This window comes from Rhea americana, unplaced genomic scaffold, assembly GCF_003343005.1.
Source record: "Rhea americana isolate MKP2758 unplaced genomic scaffold, rheAme1 scaffold_147, whole genome shotgun sequence".
NCBI lineage: Eukaryota > Metazoa > Chordata > Aves > Rheiformes > Rheidae > Rhea > Rhea americana.
In genome coordinates, this window is record NW_028185561.1 from 1,412,622 (window position 1) to 1,435,815 (window position 23,194).

General features: G+C 39.3%; 1 protein-coding gene across 1 annotated transcript in view; it reads right to left on the reverse strand.

The window, feature by feature from the left end:
- SNAP91 (synaptosome associated protein 91) overlaps positions 1-23,194 on the reverse strand; it is a 75,708-nt gene that overhangs the window by 52,229 nt on the left and 285 nt on the right. Inside the window, exons 2-5 of the mRNA XM_085299202.1 lie at positions 22,668-22,828; positions 3,517-3,659; positions 2,138-2,213; positions 229-331 (exon numbers count right to left, since the gene is read on the reverse strand). Of these exons, the coding sequence (XP_085155328.1) occupies positions 229-331; positions 2,138-2,213; positions 3,517-3,659; positions 22,668-22,797 (452 nt within the window). The 5' untranslated portion in view covers positions 22,798-22,828. The remainder of the gene's footprint in view (positions 1-228; positions 332-2,137; positions 2,214-3,516; positions 3,660-22,667; positions 22,829-23,194) is intronic.

Below are 23,194 nucleotides of genomic sequence, written 5' to 3' on the forward strand. Positions count from 1 at the left end.
TCAGGTGGTAGCCAATATTTGCTCTAGTACCCATAATCTTTCTTCTTCCCCTTGTGCAATTCTTAACCAATTACAAATATTTAGGAAACAATCATTCTGGTTTTCAGTGTAGCTAAATAAAGAACTTCAGAGTAAAGTCATTAAGACACTAAAATTAAATTTAATGCCATAAGCAAGATTTTACAGGTCAGGAAATCCTATTGGTTTATGTACGTAAACTTTGCTTACCCTTTCTTCACTCTTGCAAAGTCAAATGCCATTTGTCTGTAGGAAAATGCTTTTTCATTCAAGTATCTACTGTAACGTCTTATAAAGGTAGACATGTCATAACCTGCAAAAAACAGTTACATGATTTACATTAATTGTTATGCTTGTTTGGAGGTTCTTTAACAAAGGATAACATACAGTCAATATACGCCAGGGCTGTGAGATCTCTATTACATTACAAAACTCCGCACACAGAATGGGCTTGACAAATCATCTTCCAGCTTCTAAAGAAAAAGCAGTACTGCTGCATCAGAACAATCTACTACAGCTTTCCACTTCAAACAAATTAATCCTATGCACTAACAGTGGGTTTCTTGTGGAAACCTACTAATGGCTTCTACACARGTATATGGTGACATACTTGATGGTCAAATCAGTTACATCTTGGTTAATGCAAGAAATGCCCATTTAACAATTTACACTTAGCTGATACCTGGCTTGCAGGACAGATTGTTTTCACCTTAAACACTCCCAATACTTTAGGTCATTCCCTCCAACTCTTACATGGATCCTCAAAATCCCCCCAACTAGGTTTACTGGAACAAAGAAATGATTGTATTGCTAGAGACTATTGTCTTCTATGAACTGTTATATCAGAAATCTTTAAGGCATGAAACATTGTATAAGCAGGCTCAAACTGCAGCTTATTTCATGGCTATAAAACTTCTAAACACCAGCATTATGAGGGTCTATTCTTCAGGTATTTCTTTCACAGTTTCTTCTCCTAAATCTAAGTTACAGTATTGCGTGCAAAAAGCAACCAATTCTCCTCTTCAGTATGGGTCTCTTGTTGTTATCTTCATTAAAATTCCTCTCTCAGTTGTATTTTTCCTTAATATCTCTGAATATTAAGCATCTCTGCCAACTCAAGCTTACCACTACAGTTTCTGACACCTCATCATCTATGACACTCTGATGTATTATCTATTAAATAACAATTTAAGTTTTAAAAAGTGGCAAAAAAAMCACCAAAGCATGTATTTAACAAATTTCACAGTTGTCAAATACCACTATCTTTGAACGTACACAGCACAATAAATGCAGGTTTAATATCTGCTTGGTTTTATTCCTTTACTGTATTTCTAAGAGATGCTTAAGTCTCCTAGGTGTTATGTGTCCTTAAGAGATGGATTAACATGGCATTGCTTTGATCTTGCCCATCACTGTAGCATTCATGCATTTTGCAGTGGACGAATATTCTCAAACAGCTGCAGGATTAGAAGTTTTCTTTCTTCTCTGCCACCATGAAACAAGCTACTACGAAACAAGCTTCCCCTTCATTAAGGGAAGCATCAAGGAAATTTGTGAGTAATTTCAGAGTCAGACTGCATGCTTTAGAGAAAAAACAAGTCAAGCCCTCAAGTCCCTTGTCCCTTGCTCCACCTCCAAATTCAGTAGCCAAATCAAAACCAGCTAATTCTTTGGTTGTCTTTGTTTTTTCAAATTAAGTACTTAAGGACAATTCTAAAAAAGAATACAGTGTTTCAAAGTAACCAGATTACCATTTAAGACTGAATAAAAGCGGAAAAAACAAATGGAAAGTTGTCCATTTCATCCTTAACTCTGTAATAAAAAGCTAAACTGATAGCTGACTTGGCCCTGATTTCAATCAGCACCTTCCAAGGGAGTTGCAAAGTGTCAGCTTTTGAGTGAAAACTTGGCAGGAACTGAGAAACACTGTTTTGAAACTGTCCAAGAGTTCCCATTTCACTTTAGCTTCTGTATTTATTGAGTACTTATAAAAATGTGTTACTGACTCCTTTTTACACAATTTACATTTTTTTGCTCCTCTATTCATAAGAATCAATGCAAATTAGCAATAGTATTTCATTTAGAATCTTGTTAAGATAACAGATATGAGTAGGCCTACCATGAGATCCGCTTTTGTCCAGAAAATTGCTGAGATTGAACAGTGTGTTTCTAGATGCCAGGTACTGAATGAATCTCTGCAACACAAAGTTATTTTCTTATCAGAGGCTGTATCTGCAGACTTTGTACCCTCCTAGCAGGAAGTTTAGAAGTCTAACTCAAGCATACAGACACAAAAATTCARATTTTTGTCTTAGCCTCTTACAGCTTCCTCAAAACCATTTTCAGCTGTTCATATGCATTATGTTTAGCCTGAACCTCTACTAWGCATCCTGTTGTATACATAAAAATAGATTCTGTGCAAAGTACTACATAAATTGCTGAACAAGCAGTAAGAATAGCTAACTCTAAAGAGATTTAAAGAAGCACAAGATTTATCTCTTTGCAAAGCAGCATATCCATATTGGTCCCGTACTTCTCCTTTCAGCAGCCCTCAGTTTCAGCCAAGCTCATGGCCCATTTCAATAATGGGTAGATCCTGTATCAAGTACTGGGACTAAAAGGCCAAAACAATTAAGGAAAACAAGTCAGAAAGCTGAATGAAAACTTGGAACAGAACATTTAGTCAGGAGTAATAATTTACGCTGTGATATCAGAGAAATTAATTGCACRAAAACATCTGGTACATTGCCAGGGAGGAATTGTTTCATTGTCATACTAAAGCTTTTCAGGTGTGCTTTTTATTTTACACACACACCAGTTTGTTTAAATTAATAAAAAGCAATGGCTAGGGAAACATAACGGAAAAGACAGYGAGTTGAATTTACAAGACTAGGAAAATTTTAATGCTAATACAGAAAGGACAGCTATTTGGATGTCAGTACCTATATGCTAGAACAACAATTTTGACTCTCATTAATCTTAAGTCTTTAAGGCCACAAAAGGCTAGTAAAAGGCTATTAATTGAAAAGGCTCTTAATACCAGAATCAGTAACCATGGACATAGAAGGCAAAGACAGAGATAGAGAATGAAGGATGCTAAAAGCAGTGTCAGAGTTGCGTGTTTTTTTTTTTTTTTTTTTTTTTTAACAAAAAGTTCTCCCTAGATTTCGTCACTCACTGACAGAAGTTCCAGGTAGTCTTTCATCCTGCATAGCTCTATTTTCAGATGGTGAATAAGTTCTGTCTAAGTACTGAAATAGGTTGCTGCTTGCTCCTATACTACAGATACGTAAATGAAGAAACAGATAATCAGCACTCCTCTAACTTAAATTATGTTGGTAAAGGTAAGTTTGGAAGATTGTTTCTCATCAGCAATCATYGTCAGCCTTTGTTGTCAGGTCCTTCTGGTTTGGAGAGGTGCCTCTGCGCTGCTAAGTTTTTCAGCTTTGAGTTTGTTCATTTTCAATACAGTCCCATGAAAAAGTTGATTACACTTACCTCATTGCCATGAACCATTAGATGATGTGTGGTAACTAAGGCTTTGAATACAACCACCCAGCTACTATTTGTTGCTCGCTCAAAAAGTGTATCAGCCATCTGAGGAATATTCACATTTGTTTCATTAGTTGCTTGGATCAAGTCTATAAGAAAGATAGAAGGAAGCTGTTAGGTACTACAAGTAAGACAAAGAAGTTTACAGCATGGCTAAGCTCTCTGCCTACTAGTCTGCAGACCACAATTACATCAAATAGAAAGCTCATTGCTTAAGTTCTGCATTTAAAAAACTCTTTGTAGTTATATGAGTACATGCTAACAAAACATTAGTTTGTCTCTTTTGCCCAACAGTACTGACTTTCTAACAGTTCTAGCATAAGCTATATCCCAGCCTCTTTCTGTCTTCATCCCAAATGCTGTTAAGGTATGCTATATCACATGAATTTACAGCTACTGAATTTTCAAGCTGAGCGTGACAGTTTCCTTTCTCTAGATTAGACTAATAAGCATTACTGAATTCTTCATTTATAGATAATACTTCAAGCACATGGAACACAGCTACATCAGCAGAAGTGCCACCAGAAATAAATACGTTAGTCATCTCACAGGCTAGAATTTCATTAACATGCTGCAGCACATCTTCTCAGGTCTCTGCAGGTCTAGACAGCAGTAGAATGCTCTCGGGCATGCAAGACCACTTTAACATTGAGAAACAAGGTAAAGACAGACATTAGTTTATACTGAAGAGTCCTTTGCCAACAACTGTACTTTGTTCAGAAAGAATAAAARATTAGACTGTTTTCAGAGAAAGGGAATGAAAAGAAAATATGGTTTTGTATTCTGTACGTTTAGAAACTGCAGACTTGCACAGGAAAGTACCTGAAATGAAAGGTAAGTACTTAATCATCAGCAGAACAGCAGCAAATTTTCTACTAGCTTCTTTCACACATCTACTGTAAGACCTTCAACTTACCACAACACCTATTTCCTATAAACACTAGATATCTGGAAGTAGCTTGCTACAAACTACTACGTACTTTTCAGAYGCAACTGAAAACTGCATACTGCAGCTGTACGACTAAACCCATTTTAGTGCCAGACAGCACCACCAAGTCTTCAGGAGAAGACTTCATGCAACATGAACAGTGCAGAATGCAAACCTAATTGTAGAGCTGAGGTTTCACCTTTGAAGATCCATGTAGAAAATGTTAAAAATTAAGAAGTTTAACTAGAAAAGTAATCTGTATTTCTGTTACAAATGAAAACACTCATCTTTACTTTCCCTGAGATGGCAGTAACAACTGTTAATTACCTTTCATACATTTCCTCACCCTCTCCCAAAACTAGAAAGGTTCATCCCACTACTCAAATCATCCAGCGATGACAGACACTCTACAGTAGGAGCAGACATGCTATTCTGTGACTGATCCTTATACAACCTAAAATACTTGTGCCTRCTGCAAATACTCTATAGCACTTCAGTTCACTTGGTTAGGAATGTCATCACTTTACACAYATGCTTTCCCTCCCTAGCACAACACTACACAGTAAAGGCCATTAATGCTACTAAGAGAGCAGAATGCCAAAATCCGAGTTGCTGTGAAGCTATTGAATCTTGCAGGGAAGGCAAAGTCCAGAGACCTGTCCAACTCAACAGACTGATAAGTCAGCCTAGCTATTGCCAACTACCTTGTATATTCAGATRTTGACCATACCAAAGATGTCCACAAGTTTAGTAAATGTTCTTGAAGCGACAGCAAATGATTTTTTTACTTCTGTCAAAAAGGCTCATTTAAGATACAAGAAATCTATAGCTTAGAGACAGAAGCCTATACTTCTAACTACTATACTGCCTATATATCTGAACTGTAACACCTATATTTAAAATAATCTTTCACATGAGCATAAGACCTGCAAGCTGCCTTCAGGGTCCCCTCAGTGGAATGATTTTCTGCAGCAAGACAGAAAACAAAGAAAATGTATGACATGTTCACAGCTACAGAGAAATAAATTACGATTTTAAGGTGTTTAATTTGGGGAGTTTTGTGGAATACATTGTCTGATATACATAGGTAACATTATAACATCAGTAATGCTGCTCTTGAAAGAAGTTCAGCAATTCAAGTACTACAGTTTTAAAGACATGCCACTGAATGACAGCAGCTCTGCAGAGAAAGATCTGGAGGTCCTGGTGGACTGCAGGTTGACCATGACCCAGCAATTTGCCCTTGTGGCCAAGAAGGCCAATGGTATCCTGGGGAGCATTAAGAAAAGCATTGCCAGCAGGTTGAGAGAGGTGATCCTCCCCTTCTACTCAGCCCTGGTGAAGATACATCTGGAGTACTGTGTCCAATTCTGRGCTCCCTAATACTAGAGAGACACGGAGCTACTGGAACGAGTCCAGCAAAGAGCTACCAAGATGCTTAAGGGGTTGGAGCATCTCATAGATAGTGGAAAGGCCAAGAGAGCTGGGACTCCTCAGTGTGGAGAAGAGAYGGTGGGAGCTTATGAATCTGTATAAGTATCTGAATGGAGGGTGTAAAGAGGATGGGGCCAGACTCTTCTCAGTGTTGCCTAGCGATAGGACAAGAGACAACAGACATGAACTGAAACACCAGAAGTTCCATCTGAACATGAGGAAAAACTTTACCGGGAGGGCGACTGAGCATTGGAACAGGCTGCCCAGAGAGGTCAGAGAGTCTCCACCCTTGRAGATATTCAAAATCCATCTGGTAGCAATCCTGGAAAACATGCTCTAGGTGACCCTGCTTGAGCAGAGRGGTTRAACTAGATGATCTTCAGCAGTCCCTTCTAATCTCAACTGTTCTGTGATTCTGACTCAAGCTCACAGAGCCTATAATCATTATCCTTCATCTTTTTGTAAAGACAGGCTAATACATTTTTTTTTAATTCTGTGATGCTGATTAATGCTTTATAGAAGAGTGCAGTTAGTAAAAGACAGAAGCAAGTCACAAGTGGCTTGCTCACCGTCTACCTCATTCTGAAAGTTTATTTCAGACTACAGCATTTATGCTTATAACAAGGAAACATTGAACAAATTTTCTGTCCTGAGTTTCAGTACTTCTGYTCATTATGGAAGAAGGGTGGTATAAATTGCATACTTTATTTACAGATGTGAGATAATGAAGCCCCAGAAAAGTCCACCCACAGCAGTGCTGGCAATGGAGGCTAGAATGTACTATTCATATATGCTACTCAAGCACTGTTTCTAAAATCACTCACGTTATTTCTGCTTCCCCTCCAAATTGCTGGAGGGTGCAGTACCTCAGTCTGCAGCTATAAATGTTTTAGGACATGAGCAATTTTAGTATGCTGAGCAGGGAGGCATGATTAAATTTAAATCTGGTACTTTCAGTAAGCGGGGAAAAAAAAAATGCAACCACACAAAGTATCTTGCTCATCTTCAGAGGAAAAAAAAATGGGTTTAATTATTACATGACTGATTCCTCTTCAGTCATATTAGACTTAAGGAATTTAAGCTTCCCAGGCTTCTTTCCCCAATACCTTGAAGTCCCAGGTCAGGTTAACAATTGTCAGTGTCTGGAACAATCGACAAATGTAGCCAACTTCATTGAACTTTGAGCAGCAGTTTGTTAGGTGGCTAAGAGGAATTTTAAGATAGAGTTGATAGAACTACCTTGCCTTCACTGTGGTAGGGAAAAATGGGTCTGGAAAAAAAAATCCTATTTCCCTCCAGCATATATGTAGGCTAAACATTAAGATACACAATTACATTTTCATAATACATAGATTCAGACATTTACTGGCAGAGCATAAACTTAGTTTTCAAAACAGACAACAAAGTTCAGACTCTTCTAAGCAAGCCTCAGGTGGACTTGTTAATATGAAGTAGATAATATTAAGAACTACCGTATGAAGAGCAGTCCATCACAAGCTGTAATAAAATAGTCTTTAGAGTTGATTTGGTTTAGGGTACACAATAGCAGGATGAACAAAGATTGAAGATATATTTCTGCTGTAGAAGGCAATCATATTCAGTACACTGACAGRTAACTCCAAACCCAGAAACTGACTTCAAAGTCCAGGCAGAGTAAGAAACCGGGAATTTTGTAGCAATAGCAGCAAGTTTTCATTGCTACTTTCCTACAAGCACAATAGATGGAAAATGAAGACCTACCCTTCATTTTAGTTTTTGTATACTGTATGACTGAATTATAATCATCAAATTGCAGTGTATGATTTTCCTATTTMTTCTCTTTGCATCTCATTGGCTGCTATTTTGAACTTACTCAGTGTAAAGATCCTTGTTTAAACTGTACATTTAATTTGGGCTTGAATGTATGTTTTCTAGTTAAGTTTTCAGATGCAAATCAAGGCACATATACAAAAGAAATAAATGGATGTCTGTTCTTGAACACTAACTTAAATCTAAATATCTGGCCTTTAAACTCCCTGACTAGCCAACTTTTTGACCGAGTCTTACGATATCCGCAATTTATTCAGCAAAGAGAAGTAAGGCTAGAATATGATTAACTTCCTCACTAGCAACAAGACAAATCTGCCAATTTGAAAAAGAGTACAATGAAAAAAGACAGAAGAAAGTTAGTACATATTACCTCTTTATGACCTTTCAGAGAGATCATTAAAAGGTGTGATTAATTTTGGCGTTCAATTGTAAAGCTGATAAGGAAAGGGGTGGAGGGAAGAAAAAAAAAAAAAAACAATGTTCAACTGTCTTCAGAACTTCAGACTTTTTCAGTCTCATTAAAAACTACTTCTCAATTTTCAAAATTTTATAGTAGAATCTCTCATTCAAAAAGAAAGAACTTTTCTTATTCTTTTATCTTTTCAGTCTGTACTTTGGAACTGAGGTTGTTGGGTTTTTTAAAAAAAAACTCAATTCTTCAATATAATAGTTATTCAGAGTTTTCACTTCAGTATGTAGAGAAACTGAAGCAGAGTAAAAGAATTCTCTGTTCAGARGGATATTTGTGCCAACTGTACAGCACTGTCAGTCCAGGCTGAATTAACATTCAAACTGCCTCAACATTTGAGTTGTCTCATACATTCAATCCTTAAGCTTCACCGATTTTCTCTGAGAGTAAACTCCTTAYAGACCTTCATAACTATTACAATGAATGGTACAGTAATCTTAGCAYGTAATTTTTTCTTGCTTATAAGTATTTGAATAAAATATTGAACCTACTGGAAAGRAAATGCAGGATTTGTTCCGAATCTGGGTAGGTTAAGAATGGAAAGAAGTGGCTTAAAGTAAGGGTTTAAGAGCCTCAACCAAATAAGTTAATTGGACAAATAACAGGAGAAGTCTTCCTTTGCAAGAAGTGAGAGTCAGATCAGGAAGCTATTGCACTATTATTCTAGCCAATGCAAGAGGTGAACATCCAGTTTGACAGAAGACTGAGCAGAACTGTATGGGAAAGCAGAACAAAGTTATCTGTCTCTGCCTCTACAGTACCTGTTCATGAGAACATTAAATGATTTAATGTTGTCAGCTTGACTATCATGCAGCTTGAGAAAAGACAGTCTGGAATTTAACCGCGGGTTAAAGTTTAGCTTCGCCTAACTTAACTTCGCTTAACCGCTTCCTCTGGTTTGCCTGATCTCCACTAAACATATACCATAATCTGGCTTGTAATAATCTCCCTAGGCACAACAGCAAYCCTTACTGTCTCCTCCTTCCTCCCCAAAAGTCTACCTCATGAGGTACTACATCTCATCTTGACCCTATCAAGGCTGCCTTTCTCAGCATCCATCATCTTCCAGATATTCCCTACGCACTTTCAAGCTCGTACCAACTCCACAAAACTAAATAAAATCTTCCACAAAGCACATGCTCTCTGGGAACTATGAAGACCTTCCCTCTAATGCAACTATACTCATTGTACTGATGATAAAAATACCCAGGGAAACTGCTACCTGCTCTCTCCAGCCTTACCTCATAGACATCCTTCTTCCTCAACAGATCTCAGACTCTTTAGTCAGAAGAACTTCACTGCACATCCTGAAATTTGAGTGCTCATGGCAGTCAGACACTGAACACACAGTTGCAGCCTATACCAAGACAACCTTTGTTTACAATTTCTTCCTCTCTGTGAACACATAGGATTAAGAGTTTTTCATAACAAGAAAGAAAAGTTTTTTTCACTATCATGCACCACCTGAAGGGGCGGAGGAGAAAGAGGGCAATACTTTTAGAGTGGCAGGAGACTTCTGTTGGAACACTTATTTCTCAAATTGAGAGTTTAATTAGTCTTAGAATCATCTTGCTCTCACGCTACTCCTTTTTAAAGGCAGCAGAGCACGACCTTTTGAATCAACAGATACCCATTTTGAAAATAAAGCTGAAAAATCCACTTCCCACAAATACTGTTGCATCTTATTTCAACTCACTTTGATGTTCTGCACCCTTCCTTCTCTCCTATACCAAAGAAAGATACTTAGCTTTTAAGTCATCTCCAAAACCAACTTAGCTCATTAACAGTATTAAGTCAGTTCAGTTAGATTCTGGTCCTTGATGATTTATATATACATAGTTTTTCCTCATGAAAGTTTCAGTTGACGCTCTCTTGAAAAGAGGAAAATAAAAGTTAACTGTCAGTCTTCCATTGGATCAGAAAGGGTACAATCAAGGCAGCTGTTTCTCTAAATGTTAATAAAGGTGAAAAGTGGGATTATACAGTGTTAAAAAATTCTTATCATAAGCAGTTCCCTGAAGCCCCATGAATAATGAGTACCTTTTACTTAAAAGTTCCCAAAACTTAGCCTCACTGACTCTGAGGAAAATATACTGCCTTCAATGTTTACATGTGAGCTCCCTCCTTGAAGGTAATATAACTGAAAAAAGACATTCAGTCCAGCTGCAGAAGCTCACGTTTAAGTAGTAGTCATTGATGTACTCAGTATTGTCTTCAAGACTGCTAATTCATTAGCGATGAATATATTCTATGAACGAAGTCGGAGACCTTACTGACACCCAAGATCCAACTACTTAGAAAGATAAAAGCATCAATTTTACTCAGGAATTAAATATCTGCAAAAATAGAGAGTGTCACCCAGAACACGGGTCAGAGGTAAGCTCTGCAGTACAAATGTACTAAGGAGAGCAGCTTTTTAGTTTCACATACATGAAGTCAGAACACCAAGCAAACGGAAGGCGGCCCACAGCCAAAGAATACTGTTCATTTTCTTCCTCATAACAGCTTTTTCAGATGGCTTTACTGTGGGAAAAGCCTTAGTTATTAAGTGTGGAATCTTCTTCCCTGACCACAGAAATAAGCTCAGTCTTGAGCATAATTTTTACAGAATTTACTTATTTTGAATACCAAAGAATTTCTCTCAAGCAAGAATGCAGATTCAGCGAAGGAGGTGAAAGAAGAGAAATTCCTGCTCTGATGTTCCCCTCCTCACTTTCAGAGTCCCCACTCCAGACCTTCTTTCCATTCAAATCCCGTTGCACAACAATGTCAACAGCTATGTGTACTTTTCTGCTCAAAGACATGAATCAAGCAGTTTTACTTACACTGCTATGAAATATCAAGTAATTCTGGAGCCTGAAGTGCCACTTTTATATTTTACCAGTTTGCAACACCAATTCAGTAACAAATCACCTTTTTACTAGACTTCTTGGACACCTCTCAACAGTTTAAGAAATACAAAACACCACTTACATTTGGTGGACACTGAGTGACAGTGATAAAGTTACAATATAAAAGCAGTTGCCTTGGAGAAATGCAATTACCCATCCTATTTTAATACGGCATCTTAAACTCCAGCCACAGTATGGGAAGAAGAGCATGGAAGAAATCTTACCATGAGAAGCAAAAAGCTTTATGTTAAGCATTTGACCAATAACTTTTTTTTTTAATAGAAAAATAAATTTTCTCCAAAAGGGCAAATCTCAAACTTTATTCTGCAAGTTCTTTCATCAGTTCAAACCTGGAACCCTTAATCAGAATACTTATTAATTTAGAGAAGAAATACAAAGCCATCTTCTGGTTTGGGTAGTTTTTCTTACRCCTTTTTAAGAGAGCTGCAACCATCAGTCATCTTCAAGTCTTCAAAGCATTTTTTAGATCTGCCCTGAAGTGTCAAATTGTTCTCTCTCTTTAGCTACAAAATTAGAGCTACAGTTCTGTTGATCTCTGTACTACATTCTATATAAACTTTGCTCTTGGTGTATACAACAGAAACAAGTATAAAGGGGGTTCAAATGTTGTAAGATTATCACTTACAAGGATAAAAGCCAACACRTTCTAGTTAATTGACTACAGTAAGTGGATACTAGGATTCCAGCTGTGGCTTGTGATTATCTTGCCATAATAATGGAGCAACCCCTAATATTATCTATTAGTTGTATTAACTCATAATTCTTACCATTTAGCTGTTTACTGCAGTATCAATAACAAGTATCTACTGCAGCTGTTCCTGAGAACAGCACTGCTTCCCTAAGTAAGGATGTCATTGTTTGCCACAGCAGCATGCAATAATTTACAGTAATCTCTGAACTAGAGTATTTTCTAATTAACTTTTACATTTTCTGTTGAGCTTATACCGCAACTACATCTGGCAAAAGTGGTAATTGAGGCATAGTACAAAAGCTATCCAAGCTGCCATGCTGTTGTTGTTTTTATTCTGAGAATGAGCCCTGTTTAGTGCTTTCCACCCCCACAATGCTCTGCTTTCCTGAAAAAAGTGTTTGCTTTAATAAACCTGTGGAAGTGAAGGTCTTCCACCAGACCATCAACTCTAAAACAGCTGTTAGTAATCCACTACAAAACTGAGCTAGACATATAACGGATGCAGCTTGATGTTTTAGCCACATTGCTTAGCTGTTTCACATTGTGAATATATAAAAACCTGGTGGGAAGGGAGCYGGGGCAGGGGGAGGACAGCATGCAAGCATCTTCAGTGATATGTCAATTAGCTGAGGTGTGCACACTAGAAACAGGTCAGCTGGTGAGTACATGGTCTCAGTGAGTGACAGATCTAGCTTTCAATATCTAAACAACAAACCATATTTGTGCTACTGCCTCAGCAGGATTCTTTTAAGAGTCTGACTATTTTGTCAGTAGATGTCATGGGAAGAGGTACGGTCAGCCTGCAAAATAACCAGACAAGTTGAGAGAATATGTTTACAAGTCCCCAAAAGTTCAAAATGGACTGAAATTCTCAACTGCAAATGAAAATGTCAAAGACTACACAGACAGTCCTGTTGAAAATATGAGCACACCTATAGGAAAAAGGATGCCAAGGGTAATGCAAACCTGTCCTAGTGGACACCATAAGAGTACGACATTCTACTTGACATACTACTCTAGAAAGAGTCACACTGAAGCAGTTCCAATCAGTCAGCAAGCACTTTATAATATTGATGTAATGGTTTCACTCCATTTTGTCTCATATCTGTAACTCTTTGCAGAGTTCCTAACGCCAGAATATGGTCTCAGGTGTGAATGTTGTGTGTTAAAACAAGTTTTACCAAACCGACTGATATCCTTCAGGGTAGAAGGAGCTTTATTCTCTCTTTGCTCAAACCAAATACAGCAGGATGAAACTAAACATGTACTTCCTTGATGTTAATTCCCTTACACGGCACCTGAAGTTAAGCAAGAACTCTTTGCTTCTGCCACACAGCTGTCTGAGAAACAAACATCAGCTACCAGTAGTCTTTACTACTCAACAAGAGCCCACAGCCTTTCATATAGTGCAGATTTTTTAACACTACAAAACATTCTGCTAACAAACTTAATGGAACATCTGCCTGAGAGCTGGGAGATACTGTTAGGACTACTAAAATTTTAGAAAGTGACAATAATTTGCGATCTCACAGTTCCAAACCACCCACTGCATCCAGAAGACGCTTTTACCGCTTGCAGTGCAAGTCTCATTTCAAGCTATTAATGAGCAGGAAGATGTGAATCTATCTTACTGGCTTACATTCAGTCAGCAAAACTTTATGCAGAGTCAGATCTCTACCCTGGAATACCAGGARATGGCAGTTATGCTAAGCATATTTTTACAGCTTCCTGAAAAACAAAAGGAAGTTCTTTAAGCTCCCCTACACATACAGTACACCTACAAAATACAGTAACCTTTGTTAACACTCTTGCTGTTCACAAACAGCAGAACCATTCAAAGTTTAAATAAAGCTTAGCAAAACCAGAAAGAATCTACATAGTTTAGTTTGGAATGATGGACTGCATCAAAAAGTTACAGGCATGGCTCACATGAGAAAATAGTGTTCTAACATTTCATTTCTGGCATTTAAAACACTCATTATAAATCGTGCATATTTTCAAACTGCTCACACACTAGATGTGCTGACTTCCGCTGGCTTGCAGTCCCTTAGATGAATGCACATTCTCCCATAATTAGGCTTAAATGAAGCCATAAAAGTTGGAGTAAGAGCTATAAGCACCAAACTGTACCTTGAATTCAAAAGTCATGTAACAAAATCCAAACCCAAGCCTTCATTTGAGAAGGCTGGGTTTTAAAACTCCAAGGTTGCTAAAGAACTGATGCAATGATATGTTAAAGCTTGTGTCTATATTCAACCTCTAATGAGAAACAACAGCCTCCAGAGTCAGGAAAAGAGCCAGCTGGCCTCCCCTCTTCATACAAGTCCTTCCCTCTCTGAAATGAGAGGTGAAAAAAAAGAAAGAAGAGTCCTTTTAAAACCCCACAGTCAGTTTTAACTCCCACTTAAGTGCATATATCTGGGATCTTCGATTATGTGCGAAGACGTATGTTTTAGCTGATGGAGTCCTGCTTTGTAGCAAGATAACAGATCACTGCCTTATTTTAGGGCTCCCCTCCTGCTTCATACTTCTGGATGCCCAAAAGTTTAAGATGTGGGTGACAAGTTGGTATGTTTTATTCATGTTTTGAGCAGTTGCACCTTCCTCTCATTTCTGTGGAGTAGAACCATTTTAGAACATTCTGTAAACTATGCCAGAGCAACTAAGCCTGCCAGACTCTGCAGGCTAACAGCTGACCATCTGCTATGGAAGCAGCCATTGCCGTTGTGTCATCCATGCCTGTGCCAAGCTAAGACTCAGGTTGAAGTGATCAAGTATCCTGTCTGTCGTCATTCCACAGTCTTGTTCCACCTCTTCAGGATAGCAAAGTTTAAGACGCYTTCTTGTAAAAGCCTGTTTTGGGTCCCTTCAATATATAGAACAGTCCTAGCTGAAGTGGACACCAGACTTTCTAAATCTAGCCTAATCAATGTCTCAGTCATAACCCTAGTCACCTAATACATAGAAATAACTTGCAAGTAGTGCTTTCTTCCTCATTCCTTCTTTGAGAAGGAAAAGCCACCTTTGCAAAGTACATACCTTTGCTGTTTTGTTAGAGCTGCATGACCCAACCACAGCACTGGGAGCTCCTGCCAAGTTGCTTTCCACCTGCAATAGTTCCACTTAGTCAACTCCTTCCTTGGTCTTAAATCATTCTCACTAGTCAGACCCAAGCTCTAGGCATTTCCTGTCAGTAGTTTGTGGTTCTCAATGTATATACATTAGAAGCAAGCTGCATTTTCTTCATGGCCATCAAGCATGAGCATGCCTATGTATTCCTATCACTCCTCTGCAAGATGTTTTGAGTTTTATCAATAGCATGAAAAAAAGACAGACTCTTTATGAAAGCAACTGATGCTTTGTCTCAGCGCAACAGGCCAGAGTACAGATTACACAAATACACAACACTAACACAACACAGGCACAACATCAGGACTTTTCAGTGTTCAGTTCCTTTCATTAAACTAAATTAATACACAGATAGAATCTAAAATGAAGAATGACATCACTTTAACCCTGACAGAGAGGAGAAATAGAAGGGTATTTAGACTTGGTTAGTCTGGAARTCAGTGGCAACATACTGTGTTACCAATTGCTACACTGCGCCTGTGAATAAACTGTGAACCTCAGCTGCCCAACGGATGCTACCATTTACCAGCAGCACAGAAAAAACACTGTTCTAATATTCCACCTGCATCCAAGGAGACATGGTCAGATCTTTCAAGGTTAATGTCCAATACTATTTGCGGCTCTAGTCCAGACTGCTGATAAACTCCCTCTCCTAGTGGATTACAACTCAACTGCTTCAGCAACTATGTCTCACAATCTAAAGGGATGAACTTGTGAGTACTAGCAGCTTACTGGCAACTAGCTATATTTGTCAAGTAAGTCTGAGTCCACCCTTGGAAAACTTAGGTTGTATTGTTTTTCACAGTGTTTCCATGCAGCTTTGCTGAAATAAGCAAGATCAAAAAAGCAAGATTAAAATTATTAAAAATTGGTTTARGGTCTATCATGAGGCTTGCAAAACTACAGAAGAAGCAGGCATAATATATAAAATGACAAGCTATCCCCTGCCAAATATTTTGATTACTTTCTATCAATTGCCRACATCTGTTTTATTTAGGTTTTGCTTAACCCATCAAGCTCTCATCCAAGCCAAATTTTGGCCAGTGGAGAAGCTAAGCAACCATGCCAAGTCTTACGGGGTGGGAAATGCTAATGCCAACATACCAATGGTGCTTCACATTAAAATCTTATTGCTACTTCCAAACAGTGGAACGAGACTACTGCAGCAAATGCTGTACGGCATATCGGTGCCTGCAAAGCTGCTAGGAAGGCTTCTTGTATCATGCTGTTTAGTTTGATTTCAGAGTTCAACATGGTGCTAGATTACTCACTCTTACAGGACACTAGAAGTCTTGTGCTAAGATTCTTACTCTGATTGGCTTACTATTGCTTGCTTTTTAGTTTTCATGGTATTTAAAACCAATCCTTCCAATCTAGGCATAATATTGTTCCCATTCTGCCTGCCACACACTCRAAGTCCAGACTATCAAGTTTCATCAAACACTTGTTGGTGATGYTACTTTTTTGTCTAAGGTATACATGCACACGCAAGAACTCGAGCTCTTTCATCATTACCCACACTCTGATCTACTCCTTGAAAAGAAGCTCCAAAAAGGAACAGCACATATTAAGACGTTGATACTGCCTGGCAAAATTGAGCGATCTGTAGACTACAGTAAGACTAAGGGAAGGACAATGTCCTTCCTTCCACTCCCCAATAGACCAGAGCCAGCCTTCCACCAAGCTATGCATCTGCAGCTGACTAAAGGAGGTTCCCTTTTGGGGGTGAGGTTTTTGTTTGTTTTTGAGGGAAGGGGGGGGAGAGGGCAGGGCTAGGTAGGAACAACACTTTTGCTGTTGTCAAATACCTTGAAAATAGGAAAAAAACCCACTAAATTTAGGTGTGCCTCTTGTATATTACTRTTTTGTCAGAAGTGAAGAGTAGCCTGGTGGCAAGTACTCTTTTTCACTTAAGAGTTCCATCTCAATTTGAAGAATATTCTTGGAAGAGAAATTCTTTAGACTGCCAGTGGGCCTCAAGATAGCAGAGGACTCCAAGAGGGAAAGATATTACATGCTGCTGCGGATTTCTCCAATCAATAAGATTGGACCACCAAGGTCAAAAAGCATCAAAAGTATTGTATGCCCTTCATAGTTATTGTGACAGCCATCTACTTTTAAGCACTTCAGAGAATCCTGCATAGGGCAGGCACACAGAAGAACTGACCTACCACACTAACAGAGTACTTTCTTGAAGGCCTTACAGAACTCCACACTAATRGGCCAGACCCAGGTAAAGTACACAGCGGAGATGTAGGGTTTAGGCGTCAAGCCAGAGAATCAGAGCCATAGAGCAAATTGAACCAGAGGAAACCAAACTGCAGATCTTTGAAGATGTTCAGTTGCTGCTGCCTGGGATGCAAGCGAGTAACACTGAGACTGTGATAAGACCACACAATTCCTAAGTAGGACTGATCAAAACTATGGATGGGTCACTCCATTAATATTCTGCTCTTCCAGAGGGCGAAAAAAATATCTGTTTTTTATTCTCTCAATTTGGCCAGAACAACAACAGCAAAATGCAAGACTATTTATGTAAAGCAAAAGTAGCCAAGTGTGATGCTGACCATGCTCAAGAGCCCTTAAAGAAAGCAGAAAAGACATGGCTACTCCATCATCAAGGTCCATAAAAGGAAGCGAGTACTGCAGAAAAACCTAACTTGTCTCCGCATTTGTGATTCATACAGCCGGCAGAACATTTTTAATGGAAAGACCCTAATGACTATTAGAAGTAGACTAAGAACATACATTTCCAATCAAGGAAAAGCTGAGGGGGGGAGGCAGGACTGATCAATCTAGTTTCATCAAGTTGCACTTTTTAGGTGACAGAACAGTAGCAAGTTTAACAAGACACTAACCACTCACTGTGCTTATCCTCCTTTTCCTTACAAAGCATACCTTAAGTACGTGTAAACACAGACTGGTTTAGATGTACAAGATCAAGTGACCCTCCCAAATTTCAGCCTTTCAATCCTAACATGGATTCTAACTTCTCCTGACTTTCAAACATATTTTTTWAAAAATATTACTTGGCCAAGTAGTGCTCTTCCACCATTACCCACATGCTGAGCTATTAGTCTCAGTTTAATTAAAAAGGCGTCCTTCTGCTCATATTACACATGCCTTGAAAGTAGCACTTAAATAGGGCAGGGTGGGAATTGAGAGTTATGCCACTGAAATACTCAAGATCAACTAATCCAAAAGGTTTTCTTATTAGCTCCCCTTACCCATGACAGAYATTTTATACTCCCATTTGGAGTCCTGCGCACTCCCAAATGAAGCAAGTTTCCAATAATATTTTAGGAAATGATGTGGGGGAAGTCCACAGAAACAAAGAGCTACTCAACATGAAGACTGATGGCAACTCCTTACACAAAAAAAGATGTGCTGATTCATTAGTAAATAGAACAGGAAAAGAAAAAAAGATAATCACTTGTTTGGATTTTTCTTTTTTCTTTTGAGGTGCGAGATGACATTCATTCTGGTGACAATGAGGAGTTATCAATTTAGACTATACCTGAGCTGTGACAAGAAAAAAGAAATCAAATTACAACTAATCTTCAATAACTTTTGAACGGTCTGTTGCCTTGTACATGGAAATTGTGACAAATTACTACAGCACAAGACACACCGAGACAGGCAAAAGTAGTTTCATTAGTAAAAAATTACAGAGATTGAGTTCTGGGCAACTTTTTGAAGATATTTCCACAACCATGAAGACAAAGTACGGCTTGGACTGCACAGCAATGCAGTACTTAGTATTTCTGCATTACTCCAGCTGGAAAAAGGACATGAGTGCCAACAGACTTGGAACATTCTCCAAATCACTTCAATAGCAAAAAACCCTCAAACGTGTATTTTGGAATTTAACAGTACCAGTCACTGAGACTCTGTGACTCCAGATAGCGCCACTGGCTCCTACCCTTCCCAACAGCCAGAGACAGAACTAGGCCCTAGTACCTYTATCTGTATTGAGCCTGGGAAATAAAGCTTAACCCATTGCTTTGGTCAACATGCCCTTCTGATTCAACACTAGAGACCACGGTAACTCAAATATATTCAGCCATTCCTACAATTTGCAGGACCAAGGCAAAACACTGCAAGGACAAGCGTCTGCATCAGCAAAATCCTGGCACTAGTGCTGCATTTCAGTTCCCAGCATGAATTAAACTATATATATTTCCTCTTAGAGCCTTTGTTTGTCAGCTGTATCTCAGTATGCAGATTTAGACTTCAGACAGAAACGTGCTACTACAACTACTTATAGATACACAGGGCATCTCCAAAGTCACAGAAAATTGACTCCTGATCTTCAGCTACTGCTTCYACATTTCATGAAAACTTCACAGCTTTCAATAAGGCTTCTGGAAAGGCCTTCCACCTAACATGAATTATTTTGAAAATATAAGCAGGCTTTGCATGGTCTTTTTATAGTCAGCACTCCAGAACTTCCTCCTGCCGCACAGTAGCTCACTTGACAAAGTAAGTCAAGGAATAAAACCAGCCATTTTGAGCATTTTCAGCAACAGGAACTTCTGTTACAACCAACTGCAAATTGAACAACCTCACTGATTTACAATTCACTCTAAATGAAACACTGATGATCTATTTCTGAGTTAGCTCCTTTATAAAAAACAGTGCTCTGTTCAAATCTACTTATTYCTCTCATGCAACCTCTATTTTGACATCTGAAAGCCTTCCTTCCTTTCCCTGAAAGCTTTGTCCTGTTGATACAATCAGAATCACTAGCATTCAAGGCTGGAAGATGACTTTTACTTGCCCCACACATTTAAACCCTCAGTGAAGCCTTAATACGTCTTTCAGAACAATTCTAAGAATAAATCTTCTATGCTATGCACTAGGATTGCCTTCCCAGCTGGATCACCACAGGTCAAATATCTTTAACATAACCCATATATATCTCCCTTACTCATTCTGCAGTGGCCTTTTCACTGCACAAAAATGAAGTTGCTAATCTCCATTTCTCCATGTAAAGGCTTTCCTTACATGCCCAATCACACTATAATTTGTGTAATACAACACAGCCGAAGGAGATGAACCCATCTCATTGCAGTAACTTTAAAACAATATACCATACTTCTCTTAAAATGAAGAAACTATCGTAGGGATAACAACAGTTGGCAAGTCTGAAAGTGTCAAGAGCTCTAATGTGTTAACTGCAACAGCTCAGCCCAAAACATTACAGTCATCTGGTAATTACAGTCCTTCTCCCCACAGAGACTAGGGAACTCATTTAACATCCTGTGGCATTAACTTCCAGTATTTGCTGGAAATTCACTAGTATGAGAGCTGGAATTCAGGAAAATAGTAAGTCATACTAACGAGTATATGAAAGCAACCTAATCATGCTTAAGGACCTCTCCTTTATATAAAAAGTCTGGTGCAGCACACAGCGACCACAGCAAAGGACATCCACTACTCTGCATCCATAATAAAGACTGCACTCATAAGTCATGCAAGGAAAGAGAAAAAAAAAACACACAAAGGTAAATGCTTAACAGACCAGTTTCTGTTCATAAAAGGCTCTTAATTCTCTTGTTTTCTTCCTCATACACATGCATGTGTCAAATCATGCCTTTGCTGCTCAGAGCAAGTTACTCTATTTAATTAGTGCTCACAAAAAAATTAACTTGTTGCCTATCATCTTTCTATAACGCTCCAGAACTAGTATCTTCTGCAGAAAACATATGAGGACAGACTCATTTGTGTCTCATCCTCACCAGCTGGACAYACTGATATGAGTTAAATACATTCAACAATATTTCTCCATTTTACTCACAAAACCCAGCTGCCAACCAGGGCACCATGAGAAGACAGGCTATATGACATGACACTCGGCCACTAAGACACTAATTAAAATTATGATGTTCCTTACAGGATGCAGAACCACCACATCATTACTATAGTTTTGAGTCTGACATAAATAGCCTTTAAACGTAGTGCTCCATTTACTATTTCACATTCTTCCCATTTGTCTATTACAGAGCATAATAGCTTAACACTAGTACTTGGTCCCTCACATCATTTTTTCTCCTCTTCTCTTTGTAAAGTATTGTTCCAACCACCTCATATCATCTTCTCAGGTACCATCTGAAGTTTTAATCATTTAAATCCTTTGCAACTCAACTCAAAACTTATCTTAAGTCATATGAAAGTTTTACCTTTCAGTCCTTTCACCACATGTTCAAATAATGTTTATCCAATTTCAAACACAGTCAGCCATGTGATYCAAAGATGTACCTTCACATCAAGCAGTACTTCTTGCATGCACTAATACTGCTCTTTCAGAGGATGAACTTCTAACTTTGGTCTCTCATTACAATACAGATGATCCATTTTAATTTTTGTTCACAAAYAGGATACAACAGGAATTGCTTAACAATTGATAGTTCTGAGGAGCTGTCTCAAGTTTAAAAACCTAGGTCTAATACATACCTATGCAACTTAGCTCAGGTGCTATTTTTTTTATATGTGAATTTGTCTATTTTTCACATTTTATCCACAATTTTGAATATGCCGTATCTCCTCCCACTGACAAGATCATTCTGTCCTTAATGATAAAGATATGTGATATCACAACAGTCAGCCTGTTTAAACAAAAATTTAACCCAGCTAAGTCTTCAGGCAACGCTACTTACATTAGCATCTTTTAGACAAGCATCTCAAACAGATTTAAATATACTGGAAGACTGGATGTCATATTCCACTTTAAGTAACCTGTGGGTTACATAGGCTAGTAACCTATGAAGTTACTAGCACTGAAATCTGGAATTATTTTCTAGAAGTAATACAAACTGTTTTTAAGAATTACATCTTCATTAGAATTATACTTGGGTGCAACTGCACCACTTTTACTTAATAACAGACAGCAGCCAAGAGACTGCTTGGTGTAAGATCCTCTTTAAAGTGTTTTTGGCCATGTGTCAGAAATTTTAGAATAAAAATACGGAAGGTACCAAGAGTAGAGTGGACTGAAAAGTGGTAAGTATAACTGTCAAGACAAAACATTACCAGCTCATGATATTTTCATAAACATTGTGACCTCAAGCTTCTTTCATGCATTAACTAATTGATGCAAGTCCAGAAYGGACTGAAGATCTCTGAGACCAAGCCATCAGCCACCTTCAAAAAAAAAAAACGTGATACAAACCACCAGACAGATCATGAAGTTGCTCTTAGACCTCTGGGACCTCAACAGCAGCCCTTAAACCCTCCAGAGGCTGACCCAGCTACAGCCCCACAGTTATCCCAGTCCCTTACCACTTAAGGATACCATTCTCTAAACCTCTTCCCAAGTCTGTTGTGGAGGTGGCCACGCTCCTGTCAGTACTTGGCCAGCTCATGGCACAGCATCCGTGCCTCTGCCTAGCATAATCACGACTGAGGTAGGCAGTGACAAGCGCGTGTCCATTTTGCCCTGTGGCCTCCTCGTTTCAGAGCCTCTGCTCTGCAAGGCACACTCYGCACTGCCTTCCTACACAGGAAACAAGGGGTCAAGAGGGAAAAAAAATGGCTGCAAGAGCTGTATTATGCAATAAGAGAAGAAATGCAATAACTCATCCTCTCTCAGATTTCTCATTTATGATTTGCCCGCTGGATTACAGCAAACACCACGGCCAGAACGCTTCAATCCACGCTACACAGCCCTGCAGGCAGCCTCCCTAGCCCCCGGTCTTTGCTGCCGACACAGAAAGCGATGCTTACAGTCCAGGTGCTTCTTCTTGGGCCCCATCACTTCATGCGTGGTAGCTTTGCAGACGGCTCTGGCTACAGCCGATCCCGTAACGCTGTACTGAGCAGCTGCGATGCGATCTGTCAGCGTCTGACCCGACATCTTCGCCTACCCGTCACGGCTGCCTGCTCTTCTGCATCGGCGGGAGACACAGGAGGGGAARGGGGTGTCGGGGGCTGAGCGCCGCGGGCAGGGAGGCAGGAGCGGGGCGCGCACACGCCCCCACGCGCGGCCCGCCGCGGCCCGCCGCTCCCCACGGCGCCGACCTCCCCCCTCCCCCGCTCCGTTGTGTAAGCCTTTGCCTCGCCAGGCGATTCCGGAGAAGCTGCCCGAGGTATTCGAGACACCGCAGGGAAAAGCGGAGAGGAGAAAAAAATAAATAAAATGAAATAAAAATAAATTAAACAAGCGCATCGGCACACGAATAACGCAGGAAGCCCGCGGGGGGAAGGTGGGGGGGGGCAATGGCCGTCGCCGTCGCCGCCGCCCCCGGCTCCGT